A 21,384-nucleotide genomic window follows, 5' to 3' on the forward strand; every position below is an offset into this window, starting at 1 on the left:
TCCCAGAAACTCCTGCCATTGCTGCTCTACTGTCATCCCTGCTGGGGTCCCCTTCCAAACAACTTTGGAAGGAGTTTCTGGGAGTAATTGGGAAGACACAGGATCATTTCATCCCAAGGAAGATGCCTCTGTAGTTACCTTTGCTCAACTGTTATATCAATACATCGGATTTTGGCTTCTCCCTCTCAAACTGCAGGGTGAATTCTATCATATTATGATCACTGCCTCCTAAGGGTTCCTTTACCTTAAGCTCCCTAATCTAATCTGGTCCATTGCACAACATCAAATCCAGAATTGCCTTTTCCCTAGTGGGCTTGACCACAAGCTGCTCTAAAAAGTCATCTTGTAGGCATTCTACGGATCTTGGGATCCAGTATTAACCTGATGTTCCCAGTCTACCTGCATATCGAAGTCCCCCCATGACCACCATAACATTGCCCTTTTTACATGCCTTTTCTGTCTTCTGTTCTAATTTGTACCCCATATACTGGCCACTACTTGGAGGCCATAACCCCCATTAGGGTCTTTTTACCCTTGCAATTTCTTGACTCTACCCACAAGGATTCTACATCATCTGATCCTATGTCACTTCTTGCTCAGGATTTGATTTCATTTTTTGCCAACAGAGCCACACCATCCCCTCTACCCAACTGCCTGTCTTTTCGACAGGATGTGTATCCTTAGGTGTTTAGCTCCCAGCTGTGACCTTCTTTCAGCTATCACTCTGTTATGTCCACAATGTCGTACCTGCCAATTTCTAACTACAGTATATGCTCATCTTCCTTGTTTTGTATACTGTGTTAATTCAAATATAACACCTTCAGTTCTATATTCAACACCCCTCTTCTCAAAATTGTCTCCATATTGTCTGAAGTTAAATTCTTATCCCCTTCTTAACTTTGTCTTATTTTTTATTTTGGAGACTTCACTAATCTTTCCTTGCACTCTCCTTCCTTTTTACTTTATCCATGCTAATAGGACATCTTCTGTGGCACAATGTTGGCACATGCCCCTGGACCAAGCTGTTTTGTTCCAACATCACCCAAGGCACAGAGTTCCCTGGGAGCTCCCAGCACTTCAGCATGGCTGAGCGCAACTTTGGGCCTGTCTTACAGAACTTAAAATGCCTTTGACAGCCAGCGTGGCCCTGCCCCTAGGATCACCAGCTGTGAAAGCCATCAAAGTTACTGACTGTGAGCATCTTTGACATTCACGGTCAGTAATAATCAGGATCTGATTCAAATGTTAGTAATTTGTTTTTACCCTGAATGTGTTGATAACACACCCACACAAGCAAAAAAAAACAATTAAAACTTGGAAACTAACTTAAACGAATAAAGAAAAAGTGCTTACCTTTTTCCCAGAAGCAGATTTCCCCCATTCATCTGAATGCAACCTATTGTTCTTGCATCAGGTTGACCTTGGGTCAGGCTCACCCATCAAGTTTACTAGCCTGAGAGTTGACAAGCCTGTGGAAGTTCACGCTGAACCATTAGATTCCATGAAGGGTCCAATGATGCAGGGTAGGAGGAATTAGTAGCCAGTTAATAGGGTGGAAATCACCACCCGTAACCAAGACCCTCACCCGTGTTGGGAAGTGGTATATCTGTTGGGATATTGGGCAAGTCTTGACAAAAATACCATCAATGTGTTGGAAGATCCTGGACAAAGTTATTACATTCCCAGTGATATTTCCTCAAACCTTTCACATCAATGGCTTTGGCAAATTTGTTTTCTATCTTCTCTTTGATATCTGATTTTGTTTGCATGTCACAGAGATTTTGAAGGGGCACTGTCAACACAAGATGCAATCCTTGATTGGTAACATTAAATTATCGTGGTTTGATGGGCCAAAGCTGAAACTCTCCTATGACTCTTTGAAGGAATTAAACAGCTTTAACTGGAGTTAGTTGATAAAGGCAAGGGTAGAGGAAAAGCTGCTTCTGCCACTGAGGGCATACAAAAAATAATTAATTATCCACCACCTCCACAGGAATTTCAGGAATAACAAATTAAAATATTACCAATGATTCACTGTGCTTTTGCTAAACTGAACTAGCGCTGTTCTTCTAAATTGTCACATCAACCAATGTCCAAGATGAATGAATCACAAGTGTCACCACCATGACTGATATTTGCCAGCAATCAGAGCGCTTTTACCTGACAGTCTGCTCCTTACCTCACCATCACCAAAATACTGCTGAGACTATGAGATCAGTGAAGTGAAGGGTAAAGCACTCTACCACTCTCTGGCTCTGCAAGAGGTACTGCAATAAACAACAAGGTGAAAGACTTGTGCTTTAAAGGGGAAATAGATTACATCATCTCCTTTTTGGAACATTGAATTATCCCCATAACCCTCAAGATATTGAACATATCTGCAGGGAAAATTGCTTCCACTCTCTAAATCTCACCTAAATTTCATTCGCATTGTACTGTTATCTTCTAGTTTGATATCCAGAGCCAATGTCAACGCTTTGCTTACGTCTGTATTATTCATACCTTTCAATATCTTAAAGATCTAGGTCATGTCTCTTTCCAATTTTCCTTTTTGAAGACATTCAGGTTGCTTGTTTTTTGCAGCTTAATGCCATGTGTCAGAATCTTCACTATTGTCCTTCTTTGATGTCTTTAGAATGCATCAGCATTCTTTGGAAGCAGAACACCCAAAATAGATATTTAATGAAGTGTTCTAAATTTATCTCATCTTGAATTATACAGGGACATATAATCTATTTTGTCTTATAATCAAATATCTTTGAGAAGAAGCCTAGAGATTGAACAGTTCCATTAATAACAATATCATACTGCCTAGATTCTTCCTGAATAACCCATTATCACTTTTGATGAGGCATCCTCTCACTGAATGTCTTATGATTACTGTTGTGAATTAGTTTACAGACCATTGGAGTTAATGCTGTGGTTGTATTGCAGAAACCAGTCCTATTTTGTAAATAGTGCCAGCAGTTATAATGAAATTATGTGAATCACATTCATTTTAAGTTGGAAACTGATACTGTGGTCAATAGAACAGTTTATTAGTTTGGCGTATTTTTGCAGTTGAATGTAGGAACAATATACAGTGAGCTGGCTGCTAACTTGCTGCACCAGCTATAGTCAATGGGCATAAATAAGCAACAGGTGGCCACCAACTCCATCTCATATTCCTGAAGGAGATTTTATTTTCACTCAAAGTTTTGAGGTAAAGGTGAATTTACTCTACTCTTCCATCAGTATTCAGTCAATGAAACCATACCCGTGAAAACAAGAGAAACAGCATAAACTCTTGATAAATATTGTTGTGCATAGGTACGGCTATGTTTTTTGTCACATTTCTTGCAGTAAATATACAATGGAGGAAAAGTTCCTCTATTTATTTGTAATGAAGTTGTAAGCACATCTTTTATACTCCCACTTATGAATTTTGTTAGAAAGTGAAGAGGAAAAGCTGGAAACACAGGAATATGTGAACAGGAAAAGTCCATCCTTTTCAGCCTGTGGTTGAAACTGGTCTGTCATGGCAGGAGATCATGGCAACTTGTGTCTTTACTCCTTCCAATTGCCTTGGCTCCATGGATCTGAACAACATCGATCAGCATAAACATTGTGATCTCTGATTTTAAACTATTAATTGATTTTGCATCTACTTCATTCCAGAATGGTCTATCTCCTTGACCTAGGCATCCTAGTAGCAGATTTTTATTTTATTTTATGGGCGGTGGATTTTATTCCCCATCCCTAATTGTCCTTCAGGTGACAGTAGTGAACCATCTTTCTGAACCAATGCAGTCACTCTGGTGATGATACTTGCACAGTTCTATTGAAATGTGTTCCAGGATTAAGACCCAGTGACAATGTTGAAACAATGATTCATTTCATTGCACTTACAGGGTAACTTGCAAGTGCTGGTGTTCTCTTGCCTCTGTTGTCCTTGTATTTTTAAGTAGCAGAGTTCAGGGGTTTGCGAGGTACTAAGTAGGCAAGAGAGGTAATTACAGTGCATTTTTGTAGATAGTACACACTGCACTCATAGTGTGCTGGCAATGGAGGAAATAAACACTTAGAGTAGTGGATGAAGTACCACTCTGGCAGGCTGCTTTGTCCCAGATGGGGTTGAACTTCTTCAGAGTGGTTGAAACTGCACTCATCCAAGCACATGGAAACTATTCCAGCACATTGATGATCTGTGTCTTGTAGATGGTGGAGAGGCTTTGGAGTGTCAAGGATTGAGTCACTGACCTGCTTTTGTAGCCACAGTATTTATCTGGCTAGTCTATTTGAGGTTTTGGTCAGTGGTGATCTGTCAATGGTAAATGTCATTACATGTCATGGATAGATTACTAGATTCTACACTGTTAGAGAAAGTAATTGACAGGGACTACGTGGAATGAAAGTTACACAATACATTAGCCTGTGCCTGAATGTTATTTTGATTTATTTTTCTTACCGATTTGCACTATTAAAAACTGCCAGCATCACACCTTTCTGGTCCAAAATAGATGATCTCCCTCTTAGCTGCATTGAAGTACACGTGCCACAATTTGTTCACTCACTTAATCTGTCAACGTCACTTTATAATTTTAAATTTTCCTATCTACACTATTTAATAAGCCATGAATCTTTGCTCTCATCGGCAATCATGCATGTAGGGCTTTCTCATACTATCAAAGTCATTAATAAATACAGAAAGAAGGAAGGATAGACCTTTATTTATATTGCCCATTTCACAACCCTTTGGAACATCCAAAATCACTTTATAGGCAATACTTTAGAATTGTTCTCACTGTTGTAATCTAGGAAGCATGAAAGTTAGTTTACTTAGAGCAAAAATTGCATAGACAACAATAACCAGATTGACTGTATTAGGACTGATAACTGAAGGATAAGTAATAAACCAGAATCAGGAAAACATATTAAAAAGAAAAGAAAACTGCAGGTCCTGGAAATCCGAAATAAAAATAGAAAATGCTGGAAATACTCAGCAGGTTGGGGAGCAGCTACAGAGAGTGTTACTATTTCAGGTCAATGACCTTTCATCAAAATTGCTTATAGGTCTAGGATTCTGAAACATTACCTCAGTTCCCATCTCCCCAAACACTGCCCAATCTGCTGAGCATTTCCACCATATTCTGCATTTACATCATGGAAAAAAAAAGCATCTTCTTTGAAACTGTGAGGAGGATTGTTTGACATCCAAATGATAAAGCAGATACTTCCTCTGTCCAAAAGACAGAATTTGGAACAATATACCATTCCCTCTGTATTTCACGGGAATGACAGTTGAAATTGTGGGCTCATCACTAGACTCAGCGATGGTCTCAGGTGACAACCATAGCCAGTTGGGGCTCCACCACAGATCCTTCACTCCAATTCAATTATATACCGATTATCCCTACTGCTAACCACCAATTTTACTCCCACTGGCAATTAAGCATGGAGTCCCTGCAGAGACACTGCACGTGAAATAGCAGATAATGGAGTTGAATCATTGGTTTAAGTAACAAACAAAATTTAATGACAGTGGTGCAATGGTTAAATTATCAGATTAATAATCCAGAGTTCAAATCACAAAATGGCAGAAGTAGAATTTAAAGTCAATTGTTAATCTGGAATTGGGGTAAAAACTAGTCATTAGTAACGATGGCCACAAAAACTGATGTACTGTTGTAAAAAAAACTCAACTGGTTTAGTAATGACCTCATGGGAGGAAATCTCCCTTCCTTAGTCAGTCTGACCTCAATATGGCTCCAGACTCACCAAGGTAATTGACTCTTAAAATGCCTCAGCTGAAGGGTATTTAGGAATAGGCAACAAATCCCGGCTTTAGCAGTGATGCCCAATCCCCCAAAACGACAAAATTCTGTGGTTACCTCTGTAAATAAAATGTGCAGTTAAATGTTGGTTCCTATTCCAGTGCATACTGGTTAGCCAAAGCAGTTGACAAGTTGTGAAATCATATATCCGGGAATAATACTGTTGCCTTGTTCTACAAACTCCTGTAGCTCAGATGTCCTGTTTGTTTGAGAGAACTCCATTCAGGGATAGATTACAGCCTGAGTCTTCCAATGAGTTCAAAAGCCCAGAATGTGGTAGATATCCTAAGCATAAAGATTGTACCTCTAATGCTACTGATTATAGAAGCGAGAATACAAACAGTCACAAAGACTGAAATTGAAATTAGGATGTTAAATCATATGGCCCGCAAGTCAGTGAGAGCGCGCGGCTCTGCTAGAATTAGATCAATAGAATACTAAAAGCTGTTCTTTTGCAAAATACAACATACATAAAGCTTAAACAACAGAAAATAAAACCGACCAAAGATAACGCAGCTGTTTCTAACACTTGGGCAATTGCGTTTTGAATAATTCTGATCCACAACGTCGCATTACATTACATAACAGGTACAGAAATCTACTAAGCTCCACATACAGTTAAGATTTAGAGGCACCACAGAAGTGCGGTTCTCAAAGGGCAATCCACTAAAGCACAAATAATTTGATACACTTTGTCTTTTGGTTTCATATCGACGTGGAATATGAATAACGTTTTTCATTTCTTGAGAGAAACGGACGAACAAATAGGAAGAGTGACCTTTTTATCTAATGGTCCCTCTTCAGTCAACAGCCTGGGACCAACCTTGATTTGGTACTAGAGCAAAGCACATGACGCAAAGTCGAAGGATGAGAGCAAACATCAAATTCACAGGGAGCAGTTAGGTAGATGTTCGGGGCTCAGAAATCAGTATCCAAACAAGGTTGTGTTTGAAATGCAGCCCGAGAAATTACAACGCGTGTGTTTTATTTGCAAAACAGATCATTTGTCATGTTCGTAAAAGGAGAAGCGCTAATCTTACATTGAATTTAAAATGCAACATGACACTTTAAAATCTCAGTGTAAAATAACATTAACAATGCTGGACCAACACTAATAGAACGAACATAAGCATTAAGAGATACAGCTCTCATTACTCTATGTTACACTGCGATCTGTTGTTCAGTGTTACATTAAACCTGCGCCGCTTTAGTTTAGCAACAGCATCTGAAACAGCGGCATTATCAGGGAAACTGAATGATTTGACGGATTCTCTAGCACTTACACTGGGCGTACTTCTGTAGCTGAGAGAATTCTGCGGGGCTGAGGGTGATCCACTTCTCCTGGTTAGTCATGGTGGCCTTCGCACTCATTTCGCTGACATGCCAGGTCCGCTTCTGGACGGATTCAACCGCTGCTGGGTGGGATTCCCACTCTACAGCATCCACATTAGGCTTCAGAGGTTTTCATTTCTTGGCTGACTTGGAGGGACGATGTCTGCGCGAAGCGGCGGCAAGAAGCTACTGCTGGTATAAGCGCCTCCAGATCGAACTGCTGCAAATATCTGGAAATAGACAAAAGCAGGCAGCAGTGATGCATTTGTTAATTAGATCAGAACTTGTTTCAGCAGAGAGCGAGAGAACGCAGTGAGCGTGTACCTTTGGTGACTCCAGTCGAAATTTCCAGTTTTATATTCTCATACAATCATTACGAAACATTTTGCGTTCTTGATGCATTGTTATAAAGAATCGTATCGATTATTTTATAGTCAGCTGCACGAGAACTTGTACAGTGTTGAATGTAATCTTCTGCACTTGCCCAAGGGACCAAAGGGTCTTCAACTGAAGCTCATCATTACTCAGCCCACTTGATCTTATTACTCCATAACTTTCATACAGACATAGAACAGTACAACACTGGGACAGGCCATTCGGCCCAAGATGCCCGTGCCGACCATGATGCCAATTTAAACTAATCCCATCTGCTTGCACGTGGTCAACATCTCTTCATTCCGTGTCTAAAAGCTTCTTGAACGTTGCTAGTATCTGCTTCTACCACATGCCCTGGCAGCACATTCTAAGCACCTACCACTCTCTGTAAAAAAAAACAACTTAGCCCACACATCTCCTTTAAAATTTCGCCCTCTCACCATAAAGTTGTGTCCTTTTGTGTTTGACGTTTCCACCCCGGGAAAAAGACTCTATCTACCCTATCGATGCCTCTCGTAATTTTACACACTTCTGTCAGGTTGCCCCTCAGCCTTGGATGATCCACAGAAAACAACCCAAGCTTATCCAACCTCTCCTTTCAGTTAATGCTTTCTAATCTAAGCAATGTCCTGGAGAACCTCTTCCGCACCCTCCGCAAAGCCGCCACATCTTTCTTATAATGGAGTGACCAGAACCCCACACAATACTCCAAATGTTTTATACAGCTGCAATGTGACTTACTCAGCACCCCAACTAATGAAGGCAAGTACGCTGCACGTCTTCTTTACTGTTCTATCTACTTCTGTTGCCACTTTCAGGGAGGTATGGACTTACACCCCAAGATCCCTCTGTACATCAGTACTCCAAAGGATCCTGCCATTTCCTGCTTATGTACTCTTTGAAACCATGCTATTCATTTTTAATTAAGATTAAAAAAAACAAAGACTTTGTTCTTTGAACTGTATTTTCTTAAGACTCCAGTGTTGCAACAGATGGTGAATGATTGGTTTCAACTTTCAATATCCACCCCGAGCAAAGCACCATCAGCAAGGACAGAACCATTTAGCCTTCCCTTCTGTGAGCTTTGACAATTACTTTCTCCTCCCCTTGGACCCTTAAAAAAGTATCCTGACTGACTAGATAGGAAATTGGGCCTCAGAACTAATCAACAATTCTTGATTGCCTCATTCCATTTTTTTCCGCAAGGCAAATATTAAAGTCAGTCTATTCCAATACATTTTGCAATAAAATATGCTGGTTGCACATTGTTGACTTAATTATGACAAATTATTCTGAGCAGTGGCCATGTTCCTTCAACAGGGTGGATCAGTTAAATGTTCTTTCCAGAGCTCTAGAACTACATTGTTTGGAGGGTGGGAAGGGGGGGGGGGGGGGGGAAAGAGGTGGGGTGCAGGACCAATAACAAATGATAATGGATTCTCTTCATAGCTTTGGAAATGCAACTACTTTACCCTGATATAACCATAAAACATTAAACAACATAACTTCCTACAAGACAAGAGTGGGTAGCATAACTGGCAATAAACCATCACTCCCGGATGAGCTCAATGCCTTTTATGCACGCTTTGATAGGGAGAACTATGACACACCCACACAAGCCCCCACATCTCCAGATAACCCCATAATTTCAGTTTGAATTTGAAGCCGACATCTGGGCATCCTTCAAGAGGGTGAATCCATGAAAGGTGTCTGGTCCAGACAGCGTACCTGGTCAAGTACTAAAGATCTGTGCGGACCAACTGTCTGAAATATTTATGGACATATTCAACCCCTCACTTCTACGGTCTGAGGTTCCCACCTGCTTCATAAAGGCATCTATTGTACCGGTGTCCAAGAAGAGCCTGTTGACCTGCCTCAATGACCACTGTCTGGTCGCGCTTACGTCAACTGTAATGAGGTGCTTCAAGAGATTGGTTATGGCGTGAATCAACTGCTGCGTCAGGGATGACCTGGATCTGCTCCAGTTTGCCTACCACCACAACAGGTCAACAGCCGATGTGATTTCTCTGGCTCTTCACTCTGCTCTGGAGCATCTGGACAACAGGAACTCATAACCACAGGCTGTTGTTCATCGACTACAGCTCGCTGTTTGACACAATCTCCCATCCACACTCATCATCAAGCTTCAAGAGCTGGGCCTCTGTACCTCCCTCTGCAAATGGATACTTGAATTCCTCATTGGCAGACCTCAGTCAGTGAGGATTGGTAATACCTCCTCCTCGCTGTCCATCAACACAGGTGCACCTCAAGGCTGCATGCTTAGGTCCCTGCTCTACTCTGTATACACACATGATTGTTTGGCTAAGCACAGCTCCAAGGCCATCTTCAAATTTGCTGATGACACTATTGTTGGACATATCACAGGTGGCAATGAGTCAGCTTACTGGAGCAAGATAGGACACCTGGTTGAGTGGTGCTGCAAGAACAACCTCTCGCTCAACGTCAGTAAAACTAAAGAGCTGATTGTTGACTTCAGGAAGGGGAAGGAGGGTGAACATGTGCCAGTCTACATTGGGGGATTGGTGGTGGAGAGTCAGCAGTTTTAAATTCCTGAGTATTAACATACATCAGATGACCAGTCCTGGGCCCAGCACATAGATGCAATCATAAGGAAAGTGTGCCAGCGTCTTTACTTTCTTAGGAGGTTAAGGAGGTTCGGCCTATCACCGAACACCAACATAGTTCTACAGATGTACCGTTGAAAGTATCCTGACTGGTTGCATCATGGTCTGGTACAGCAATTCAAATGCACAGGAATGTAAGAAGCTGCAGAGAGTAGTGGACTCAGCCCAATACATCACTGGCACATCCCTTCCCACCACTGGTAGTATGCACAGGAGGCAATGCCTCGAGAAGGCAACACCTATCATCAAAGATCCCCACCTGCCGGGCCATGCCATCTTTTCACAGCTACATTCCGGCAGGAGGTACAGAAGCCTGAAGTCCCACACCACCAGGTTCAAGAACAGCTGCTTCCCTTCAACCATTTTGTTCTTGAACCAACCAGCAAAACTCTAATCACTACAGTTTTGCAACACTCTGACCACTTTGATCATTTTTTTGTTTAGCTGTGTTCTTTCTTGTAAAAATTGTGTATAATATGTTTAATTTATGGTTTTCTTGTGAATGCTGCTTATACGATGCTATGTACCTGTGATGCTGCTGCAAGCAAGTTTTTCATTGCGCCTGTGCCTACATGTACTTTTGCATGTGACAATAAACTCAACTTTGACTTAGAAAACATTGGTTTACCGACTGAATATTTTCTAAATTGCATCATCTATACTTGGCAATAGTATCATTTTCAGTCCATAAACCCAATGCATTTCTTTATCCATGGTTCTGAACAGTAGATAAAACAGGTGGAAGTTCTTTTAAGATAATATTTTTAAAAATATATCCTTTGGCACAAGTTTCAAAAAGTTCATTTAAAGTATTTTGTTCTAGAGAAATGAACACAAAAACTTGTTCTTAAACTGAACGTATAATTTCTCCTGTTACTCATTTATCTAAAAGTGCACAAGTAAGTTCTCAGTGTATAATCAGAAATGTAAATATGCATAGAGACTATAACTAGAAATCAGAAACATTTGCAACTAATGTTTTTTAAATGGAGAGAAAAACAGGATGAAAAGAAAATGTGGGGATCAAGCAGTGAAGTTGATCTAACAGCTCTGTTTTAGTCTTACTGGAAATGGGGAAGCAATGGCTTGTATAGCTCACTCTTGTTCATAGAACTCAGCAGAGGAAGAGAGGCGGGCAGGTCTTGTTCCTCTCTGGGACCCTCAGAGTGCATCCCATTCCAGAACCATTTGTGTTTTGAAAAACAGTGGAAATGGATGTTCCTCAAAGGAGTTGAGCTACGTCCTTGTTCATTGTGTTGTTGGTGGCTCACCTGCTCCAATAGGGATTGGGGAGCAGAGTCCAAAGGCAGTAGTGGGTAGGTGACTCAATTCTGTAGATAAAGCTGTGAATCCAGGATAGTGCATTGCCTCCTCATTGACAGGGTCAAGGATGTCACAGAATGGTTGCAAGGCATTCCAAATGGTGAGGGTAAACAGTCCTAATTCATAGTTTACATTGGTATGAACAACATAGGTAAAATGAGGGATGAGGTCCTGCAACTTGAATTTCTGGATCAATGTAGCAAACTTAAAAGTCCTGCTTTTTAATCTATGTTCTCTGGCTTACTTCTGGTGCCATGTGCTAATGAGTATAGGAAAAGGAAGATAGTCATACGTACTATACATCCAACCTAAAGAGAAGCTGTGGGGTTGGAGTGTTGATTTAAATTTCTTGATCACTGGCACCACTTCTGGGTAAACTGGGATCCACACAGGTTGGACAGATTACACCTGAACCAGAACAATTCCAACATCCTTGCAGGGAGAACTGGAAGCTGTGTGCTTGAGCTATTGGGAAAAACAAACTCATTTTGGAGGGAATGAGAACTAGAGTAGGAGCACAGTAGAGCATGAGGAATAGACAATTATACAAGGAAAACTAAGTTTCCAAGCATGTGGGAAGGCAGCAAGGCTGGATTGCATCTAATTTAATGCAAGGAGTCTGACAAGCAAGGCTAACAAACTGAGGGTGTTAATTAATACATATATGGGAATGCAATTTTGTTGTTATTACAGAGACATTATTAAAAGATAAATCAGAACAGGCAACTCCATATTCCAGGGTACAAAATCTTGTGTGTGTGTGTGTAAAAGAGAAGGTGGCATTGCAATAGTAATCGAGGAGTCAATTACTGCGTTAAGGAGGGAGGATGTCCTAGCAGTTTCTTCAAATGACACCATACGGGTGGAGCTTAGAAGCAAAAAAAGTGAAAACTTTTGCTCGGGGCCTTCATACAGTCAACTTCCCCAATATTAACTGGAATCACTGCAGTACAAAAGGCTTGGAAGGGGCAGAGTTTTTAAAGTGCATGCAGTGGAGCTTTTCGAGCAGATACGTGGATGGTCCCAATAGAGAAGGAGCACCACTGGATATAATCTCTGGGAATGTAGTCAGGCAAGTGGAGGGCATGCTTGTGGCAGAATATTTTGGAGGTAGTGACCATAACTATAAGGTTGTTATGTAGAAGGACATAGATAGACCGGAAATTAAGGTCCCAATTTGGAAAATGCCAATTTCAATATGATAAGACAGAATATTGCAAAGGTGGACTGGAAGCAGCTATCTAAGAGCAAACCTGCAGCCATACTTTGGAAGGCACTCAAAAAACAAAAGTCAGATTTTGAGATCAGTATCTTTCCATATTAGTGAAAAATATGGTACAAAGTCAAAAGAACCATGGAGGACTAGATGAGGAAAAAGGGTAGCTTTTGGCAGATTTAGAAAATGCCACTTGGTATGGATACAGTGGATGGAGGCAAGGTATTAAATGGAAACTTTTCATCTGCATTCACTATGGAGAAGGACAATGTAATCGGAGAATTCAGTGGGTGTTGGCGAAAATTTAGAAAAATTACCATCAAAAAAGAGGTTAGATATCTTAGTTGGTGTAAAGATAAATATAAACCCAGGACCTGATAACATGCATCCCAGGCAGCTATGAAAGGCAATGGAGGAGACAACTGGAGCTCCAACAGCAATTTTCAAATCTTTTCTGGCCAAATGACAACAAATGTGGTACCTTTACTCAAGGAGGGCAACAGGGATAAGTCAGATAATTATAGGTTGCTGAGTATAACGTCAGTGGTAGGGAAATTATTGGAATAAAATTATGAGGGGCACAATTAATCTGCACTGAGAGAGGCAGGGATTGATTAGGAATGGTTAGCAAAGCCGGAAGGAGAAATCCTGTCAGACCAATTTGATTGATGTCTTTTTTTTAAGGGAGGTGACAAGTGTGCCAAAGGGGGTAATAGAGTCTACATTGACTTTAGTAAGGCCTTTGATTAGGTGCCACATGATAGACTGGTCAAAAGGTTAAGACCCAATGCAATCAAAGATAAATTGGCTTGGGGGCAGGAAACAGAAGGTGATGGGCAAGAGTTGGTTTTGCTGATGGAACCATGGCTAGTGATATACCAGAGGGATTGGTGCTGGGACCAATTTGTTAAATATATTAATGACGTGGATATGAATGGAGATGGCTTGATTGATAAATTCACCAATGACACAAATACTGGTTGTGTTATTGGTCATTCAGCTACAGAACAAAATTGATCAGTTGGAAAGATGGGCAGAGAAATAGCAGGTGGAATTTGACCCTGAAATATGCAATGTGCTAAATTTTAGGAAGACAAACATACATCATGGAAGGTAGGACCTTAGGGACGATTGAGGAACAGAGGGATCTTTGTGTAGGTGTCTAAGAATCCCTGAGGGCAGGTGGTTAAGCATACAGAATACTTACCTTCAATAGCCAGAGCACAGAATATAAGAGTAAGGCAGTAATGTTACAATTTTTTAAAACATTAGTAAGACCACAGTTAGAAATACTGTGCGCAGACCTAGTCCCCATATTATAAGAAGAGCACGATAGCACTGCATAAAAGATTCACCAAGATATTGTCTAGAATGAAGCATTTCAGTTATGAAGAGAGATTGGATAAGCTGATTTTATTTACCTTTGAGCGGTGAAGGTTGAGAGACAACCTGATTCATGTATACAAAATTATGAGGACTGTAGATAGGGTGGATAATAAGAAAACTTTTCCCTTAGTGAAGATATCTATGACCAGAGAGCACAGGTTTAAGGGGTAGGAGGTTTAGAGGGGATTTGAGGATGATTCTTTTCACCCAGGAAGTAGTCTTTTGAATCACCATGGCATAGAAGTTGCTTCAAGTGCTCGGAACTGGTATTAGATAGGAACATGATGGCCGGCATGGATATGAAGAACCAAAAGACCTGCTTCTTTGCCTTATGACATTGACTATGTAACAGAAGAGACAGGGTATAAAAGAGCCAAAGGTTTGGTGGAATTTTAGTGAGCAAGAGAAACAATTAGGTTTAGAGTCATACAGCACAGAAACAGGCCCTTTGGCCCAACTCATCCATTCTGACTATTTGCCCATTGAGCTAGTCTCATCTGTCTCCATTTGGTCCTCAGCCCTCTAAATCTCCCCTATCCATGTACCTATCTAGATGGCTTTTAAATGTTGGTAATGTGCCTGCCTTAACCAATATTTCTGGCAGCTCATTCCAAATGTGCACCACCCTTTGCGTGAAGAAGTTGCCCCTGATGTCCCTTTTAAATCTCTCGCCTCTGATCTTCACAAGATCAAAAGACAAAGAGCAGAAGTAGGCCTTTCGGCCCATCAAGTTTGCTCCATGAGCTAAACTAATACTATTCCTATCTAGCCCCAGTTTCCAGCCTTATCCCCATAGCCCTTGATACCTTGACTAATTAGATACCTATCAATCTCCTCCTTAAGCACCCCTAATGATTGGGCCTCCACAGCTGTACGTGGTAAAGAATTCCATAATTTCACTATCCTCTGGCTAAAAAAATTTCTCCTCATTTCTGTTTAAAACCGGTACCCTCTAATTCTAAGACTGTGCCCTCTAATCCTGGACTCACCCACCAGGGTAAACAGCTTAGCCACATCTACTCTGTCCAGTCCTTTCAACATTCTAAATGTTTCTATGAGGTCTCCTCTCATTCTTCTGTACTCCAATGAATACAGTCCAAGAGCCGACATACGCTCATCATAACTAAGCCCTTTCATTCCGGGAATCATCCTCGTAAATCTTCTCTGAATCCTCTCCAACATCAGTACATCCTTCCTAAGATACGGTGCCCAAAACTGCGCACAGTACTCCAAATGAAGCCTCACCAATGCCCTATAGAGCCTCATCAACACTTCCTCTCTTTTATACCTTATACCTCTCGAAATGAATGCTAACATAGCATTCGCTTTCCTTACCGCCAATCCGACCTAGTGGTTAACCTTTAGGGTATCCTGCACGAGAACCCCCAAGTCCCTTTGTACTTCTGTACTTTGAATTTTCTCCCCCACCTAGATAATAATCTGCACGTTTATTTCTTTTTCCAAAGTGTACCATGGCACATTTCTCAACATTAAATCTCATCTGCCATTTCTTTGCCCATTCTCCTAAACTATCTAAGTCTTTCTGCAACCTTCTTATTTCTTCAATACTCCCTACTCCTCCACCTATCTTGGTATCATCTGCAAACTTAGCCGCAAAACCATTTACTCCATCATCCAAATCATTAATGTACAAAATAAGAAGAAGCTGCCCCAACACCGACCCCTGCGGAACACCACTAGTAACTGGAATCCAACCAGAACAGGATCCTTTTATTCCCACCCTTTGCTTTCTGCCTACCAGCCAATGCTCCACCCATTCTAATATCCTACCTGTAATTCCATGAGCTCTCATCTCATTAATCAGCCTCTTGTGCGGCACCTTGTTGAAGGCCTTTTGAAAGTCTAAATACACAACGTCCACAGCCTCTCCCTTATCCACCCTATCTGAGATTTCCTTGAAAAACTCCAATAGATTGGTCAGGCAGGATCTTCCCTTCACAAAACAATGCTGGCTTGGACCTATCTTGCCCTGTATCTCTAGGTATTCCATAACCTCCGACTTAAGGATTGATTCCAATATCTTTCCCACCACCAATGTCAGACTAATAGGTCTGTAATTTTCTTTATGCTGCCTCCCACCTTTCTTATACAGTGGAACTACATTTGCAACCCTCCAGTCCTCCGGAACCATGCCGGAGTCTATTGATTCCTGGAAAATTATCACCAATGCCTCCGCAATCTCTGAAGCCACCTCCTTCAGAACCCAGGGATGCACCTCATCCAGTCCGGGAGACTTATCTGTCTTTAGTTGATTTAGCTTCCCTAGCACCTTCTCTCTAGTAATCTTAACTGAATTCAGTTCTATCCCGAGACCCCTGACTATCCGGTATATTGCTGATGTCCTCCACAGTGAAGACCGATGCAAAATACTCATTTAGTTCCTCTGCCATCTCTTTGTTATCCATTATACCCTCTTGTACACCATTTTCAATTGGTCCTATATCAACCCGTCTCTCTCTTTTACTCTTAATATATTTGAAAAAAACTCTTGGTATCTTTTTGAATGTTATCTGCCAACTTCCTTTCATAATTCATCTTTTCTTTCCTAATGACCTTCTTCGTTTCTTTCTGTAAGTTTTTAAAAGTTTCCCAGTCTTGTGTTTTCCCACTAATTTTTGCCTCCTTGCATGCCCTCCCTTTTGCTTTTATTTTAGTCTTCACCTCTCTCGTTATCCACATCTGTGCCATTTTTCCATTCATAACCTTTTTCCTTGGAATATATCTATTCTGCATCTTCCTTATTTCTTGCAGAAATTCCATCCATTTCTGCTCTGCCATTCCTCCAACTAGCTTACTGTTCCAATCAATTTGGGCCAGTTCCTCTCTCATGCCACTGTAATTTCCTTTGTTCCACTGAAATATTGATGCACCTGATATCAGCTTCTTTTCAAATTTGAAACTGAACTCAATCATATTGTGATTGCTTGTTCCTAATGGTTCCTTTACCTTTAGTTCCCTAATCACCTCCGGTTCATTACACAGCACCCAATCCAAAACAGCCGATCCCCTGGTGGGCTTATCAACAAGTTGCTCCAAAAAGCCATCCTGTAGACACTCCACAAACTCGCTCTCCTGAGATCCACTGCCTTCCTGGCTTTCCCAATCCACCTTCATGTTAAAAATCCCCCATAATTATCTTGATGTTGTCTCTCTGACATGCTTTTTCTATTTCTAGCTGTAACTTATAGTCCACATCCTGGCTGGTGTTAGGGGGCCTATGTATAACTGTTACTATTGTCCTTTTACCCTTGCCATTTCTTAGCTCCACCCATAAGGATTCCACTTCTTCTGACCCTATAATCCCTTCTTTCTATTGATTTTATATCATTACTAACCATCAGGGCCACACCACCCCCTCTTAAACCTATGCCCTCTTGTTTTTAGCACCCCCTCCTTGGGAAAAAGCCCATGTGCTTTCACCCTATGTCCCTTGTTATCTTATGTAGCTCTATCAGGTCACCCCTCAATTCTCCTACATTCCAGGCAATAAAGTCCTGGTGCACACAACCTCTCCTTGCAACTCAGGCCCCCAAATCCAGGCAACATCCTGCCAAATCTTTTCTGCACTCTTTCTAGTTTACTAACATCTTTCCTATAACAGCATGATCAAAACTGAACACAATATTCCATGCACTGCCTCACCAACATCATATATAACTGCAAGATAACTTCCCAACTCCTGTATTCAATGCCCTGACTGATGAAGGCCAGTGTGCCAAACACTTCCATCACCTTGTGACGCAGCTTTCAGTGAACTATGCACTTGCACTCCTAGGTCCCTCTTTTGCATTACACTTCCCAGGGCCCTACAAGTCACTGTTTAAGTACTACCCTGGTTTGATCTCCCAAAATGCAATAACTCACATTTAATTGGATTGAAAGCCATTTGCCAATCCTCAGCCCACATACCTAGCTGATCAAGATCCCACTGTAATTTTTCACAACCTTCTACACCATCTACAACACACCTATTTTAGTATCATCTGCAAACTTACTAACCACACCTTGTACATTCACATCCAAATCGTTTATATAAATTACAAACAACAAAGGTCCCAGCACTGACCCCTGTGGCACACTACTGGACACAGGCCTCCAGTCTGAGAAACAACCCTTGAACATTACCTTCTGCTTCCTAGCACTGAGCCAATTATGAATCTAATCACCATCTCCCCCTGCAATCTAACCTTCCAGACAAGTCTGTCACCTTGTCAAAGGCTTGCTAAAGTCCATATAGACAACATGCACTGCCCTACCTTCATCTACCCTCTTGGTTACTTCCTTGAAGAACTCCAAGAATTTGTCAGACACAGCTTCCCATGCATAAACCTGTACTGACTGTCCTGAATCAGATCCTGTCCCTCAGAATCTTCTCCAGCAAATTACCCACCACCGATGTCAGACTCACTGGCCTGTAGTTTTCTGACTTGTTTTTGCTACCCTTTTTAAACAATGGTACAATGTTAGCCAATCTCCAGTCCTCTGGAACCTCACCTGTGCCCAGAGATAAATCAAAAATCTCTGCAAGGGCCTCCACAATTTCTTCCCTAGCCTCCCACAAGGTTTGAGAAGCACCAGGTCAAGCCCTGGCATATATGCACCTTAATGCACATTAAGGCCTCCAATATCTCCTCCCTACTAATTTGTATGTGGTCCAAGACAACACAACTCATTTCCCCCATTTCCTTAGCCTCCATCATTTTCTCCACAGTAAAAATTGAAGAGAAATATTCATTAAACATCTATCCCATTTACCTTGGTTCCACACACAGACAGATTTGCTGATCTTTAAGGGGACCTACTCTCTCCCTTGCCACCCTTTTACTCTTAACATACCTACAGAATCTCTTAGGATTTTGCCTCACCTTGCCTGCTAAATCCTTCTCATATTCTCTTTCTGTCCTCCTAACCTCTCTTAAGTGCATTCCTACATTTCTTGTAGTCATCAAGAGAGTCACTAGTTCCCAATTGCTTATGCGCAATATATGTATCTCTCTTTTTCTTAACCAGAGCCTTAACATCTCATTAACCAGGGTTCCCGAAACCTGCCAGCGTTGCCCTTCACCCTAACAGGAACATGCAGGCCCTGAACTATTGACACCACACTTTTAAAGGCCTCCCAGTTGGCAGACACTCCTTTCCCTGCAAACAATCTCACCCAATCAACCACTGCAAGATCCTGCCTAATGACTTCAAATTTGCTCTACCCCAGTTCATGACCTTAACCTGTGAACCAGTCATACCCTCCTGCATAACTATTTCAAAACTAATAGAATTATGGCTACTGGATCCAAAGTGCTCACCGACAGACACTTCCGCCACTTGCCCTACCTCATTCCCCAGGAGGAGGTCCAGTGTTGCACCCTCTCTAGTAGTTCTCTGTGTATATTGATAAAATAAGCTTTCTTAGACAAATGTCAGAAATTCCACTCCATCCAAGCCTTTTACACTATGGTTAGCCCTGTCAATATGAGGGAAGTTAAAATCTTCCACTAATACTGCACTAATATGTTTACATCTAGCTGCAATCTCTCTGCATATCTGTTCCTCCAATTCCTGCTGACTATCAGGGGGCTGACAATACAATTCCATCAGAGCGACCATCCCTTTCTTGTTCCTAAGTTCTACCCATATGGCCTCACCGGATGTTCCCCAAGAATATCCTCTCTAATGACTGTTACTACGTTCTCTTTCATCAAGAAGGCAACTCCCCCTCTTCTCTTACCTGCACCTCTGTCACACCTGTAGCATCTGCATCCTGGGACATTGAACTGCCAGTTCTGCCCTTCCCTCAGCCATGTTTCTGTTATGGCTATGATATCCCAGTCCCTGGAGTCAATCCATGCCCTGAGTTCATCTGCCTTACCTGTCATGCCTCTTGCATTGAAATAAATAGTTTAAACTAATGGTCGTTCCTCTCCCTTTACTCTGCTTCTTTCTATCTTGATGACTAAATTTGCTCTTATTAGCTATAGTTTAAATCACATTATTCCAATAGCAACTATATTTATCCTCAGAACAAACAAAATTCTTTCCAGGATCCAAAATTTTAAACATCCTTTAATTTTGGCTGTATTTTTGCACTGCGATCTTAAACCATATTACAGTTCATCAGTTTTATCATTATGGGATGCATTATGCTCATTTTGGAGGATTTCTAAGAGGTCCTATGTGTGGAAAAGCAAGTGCATATTCTGAGATCAGTTATCCAACAAAAGCCTTACCCACTAAATATTTCTGGCATTGTCTGTTTTTACATCAGGTTGAGTGTGCAGTCAGTCATTACTGCAGCAAGTGGATTTATCTGTCATTTAGAAACAACTTTTATAGACATTTAGCATTTCACACACAGTTAATTAATTTGAAGAGCAAAGACTTATTGTGCATCATGTAGACATGAATGTGAAAGGTAGAGAAAACTGGATTGGTTTAATAGCATGTTGAAGGAGTGGTCAGTGTGATTTCTGGACTGCAATCAGTTAATTATTGAATAAAATGTCTTGTTTTAAGATTTGTGGAGAGTCATCAGTTAGACCATGGGAAAGATCTACAATTCCCAGAAGTACTGTTAAGATTTTGAAGCCTCTAAGATTTATTAATACGAAACCATGCCAAGCTTGAATATTTGGTCATCAACCCTATAATCTGCCCCATAGCAATGGTATTAATGGTAGATAACACCACGTGCCATCCATGGTTCCAGCAAATTAAGATAATTGATTCCTAACCCTTTGCAATAACCTTGGTGCATACCGACACTGGAATCTTGGAATTGGCATGTTACTTCATGGGCCTGACTCCCAAGAGTCAGTGGCAATATTGCATTTCCTCAAGGAAACTTTGGGCATATTCTTGAATATTTTCCTTTGTTTGCCTGATAATCTCCTCCCATGACAGAGCTTGGAATAGACTGTCTGTTTCAGGAGTCTGGTGTCAGCATGTAAACCTAATGTGTATCACACATAATTTCAAGACTATATTTATCACGCATTACTAGCTGCCCTGCCAAAGGTGATGTGTCCCCCTAAGTAGTGAATGTTTATAAAATAGAGTAAATTGTAAGGTCACTTCTGGTATGCCAGTCTATTAAGGCGTGACATGTTCAGAACCAAACACCAGCAAACTGTCAGTGATTTTACAGTAACTTTTAAAGATTAAAGATAAAAAACTTTTAAAAATTATCCTTTTGCTATTGCAACTTGCCGAAGTATTGCTCACCAAGGACTGCTGTACTCAGTATTCAAGCTTCTTGTTCACCTCAATTAGATAAACA

The 21,384-nt window shown here is 41.1% G+C and overlaps 1 protein-coding gene across 1 annotated transcript in view; it reads right to left on the bottom strand.

The window, feature by feature from the left end:
• Positions 1-21,384, bottom strand: part of dgkb (diacylglycerol kinase, beta) — a 589,337-nt gene that overhangs the window by 463,883 nt on the left and 104,070 nt on the right. Inside the window, exon 2 of the mRNA XM_052015544.1 lies at positions 7,097-7,375. Coding sequence (XP_051871504.1) covers positions 7,097-7,184 — 88 coding nt within the window. The 5' untranslated portion in view covers positions 7,185-7,375. The remainder of the gene's footprint in view (positions 1-7,096; positions 7,376-21,384) is intronic.

Source organism: Pristis pectinata, chromosome 5 (genome assembly GCF_009764475.1).
Source record: "Pristis pectinata isolate sPriPec2 chromosome 5, sPriPec2.1.pri, whole genome shotgun sequence".
Taxonomy (NCBI): Eukaryota; Metazoa; Chordata; class Chondrichthyes; order Rhinopristiformes; family Pristidae; genus Pristis; species Pristis pectinata.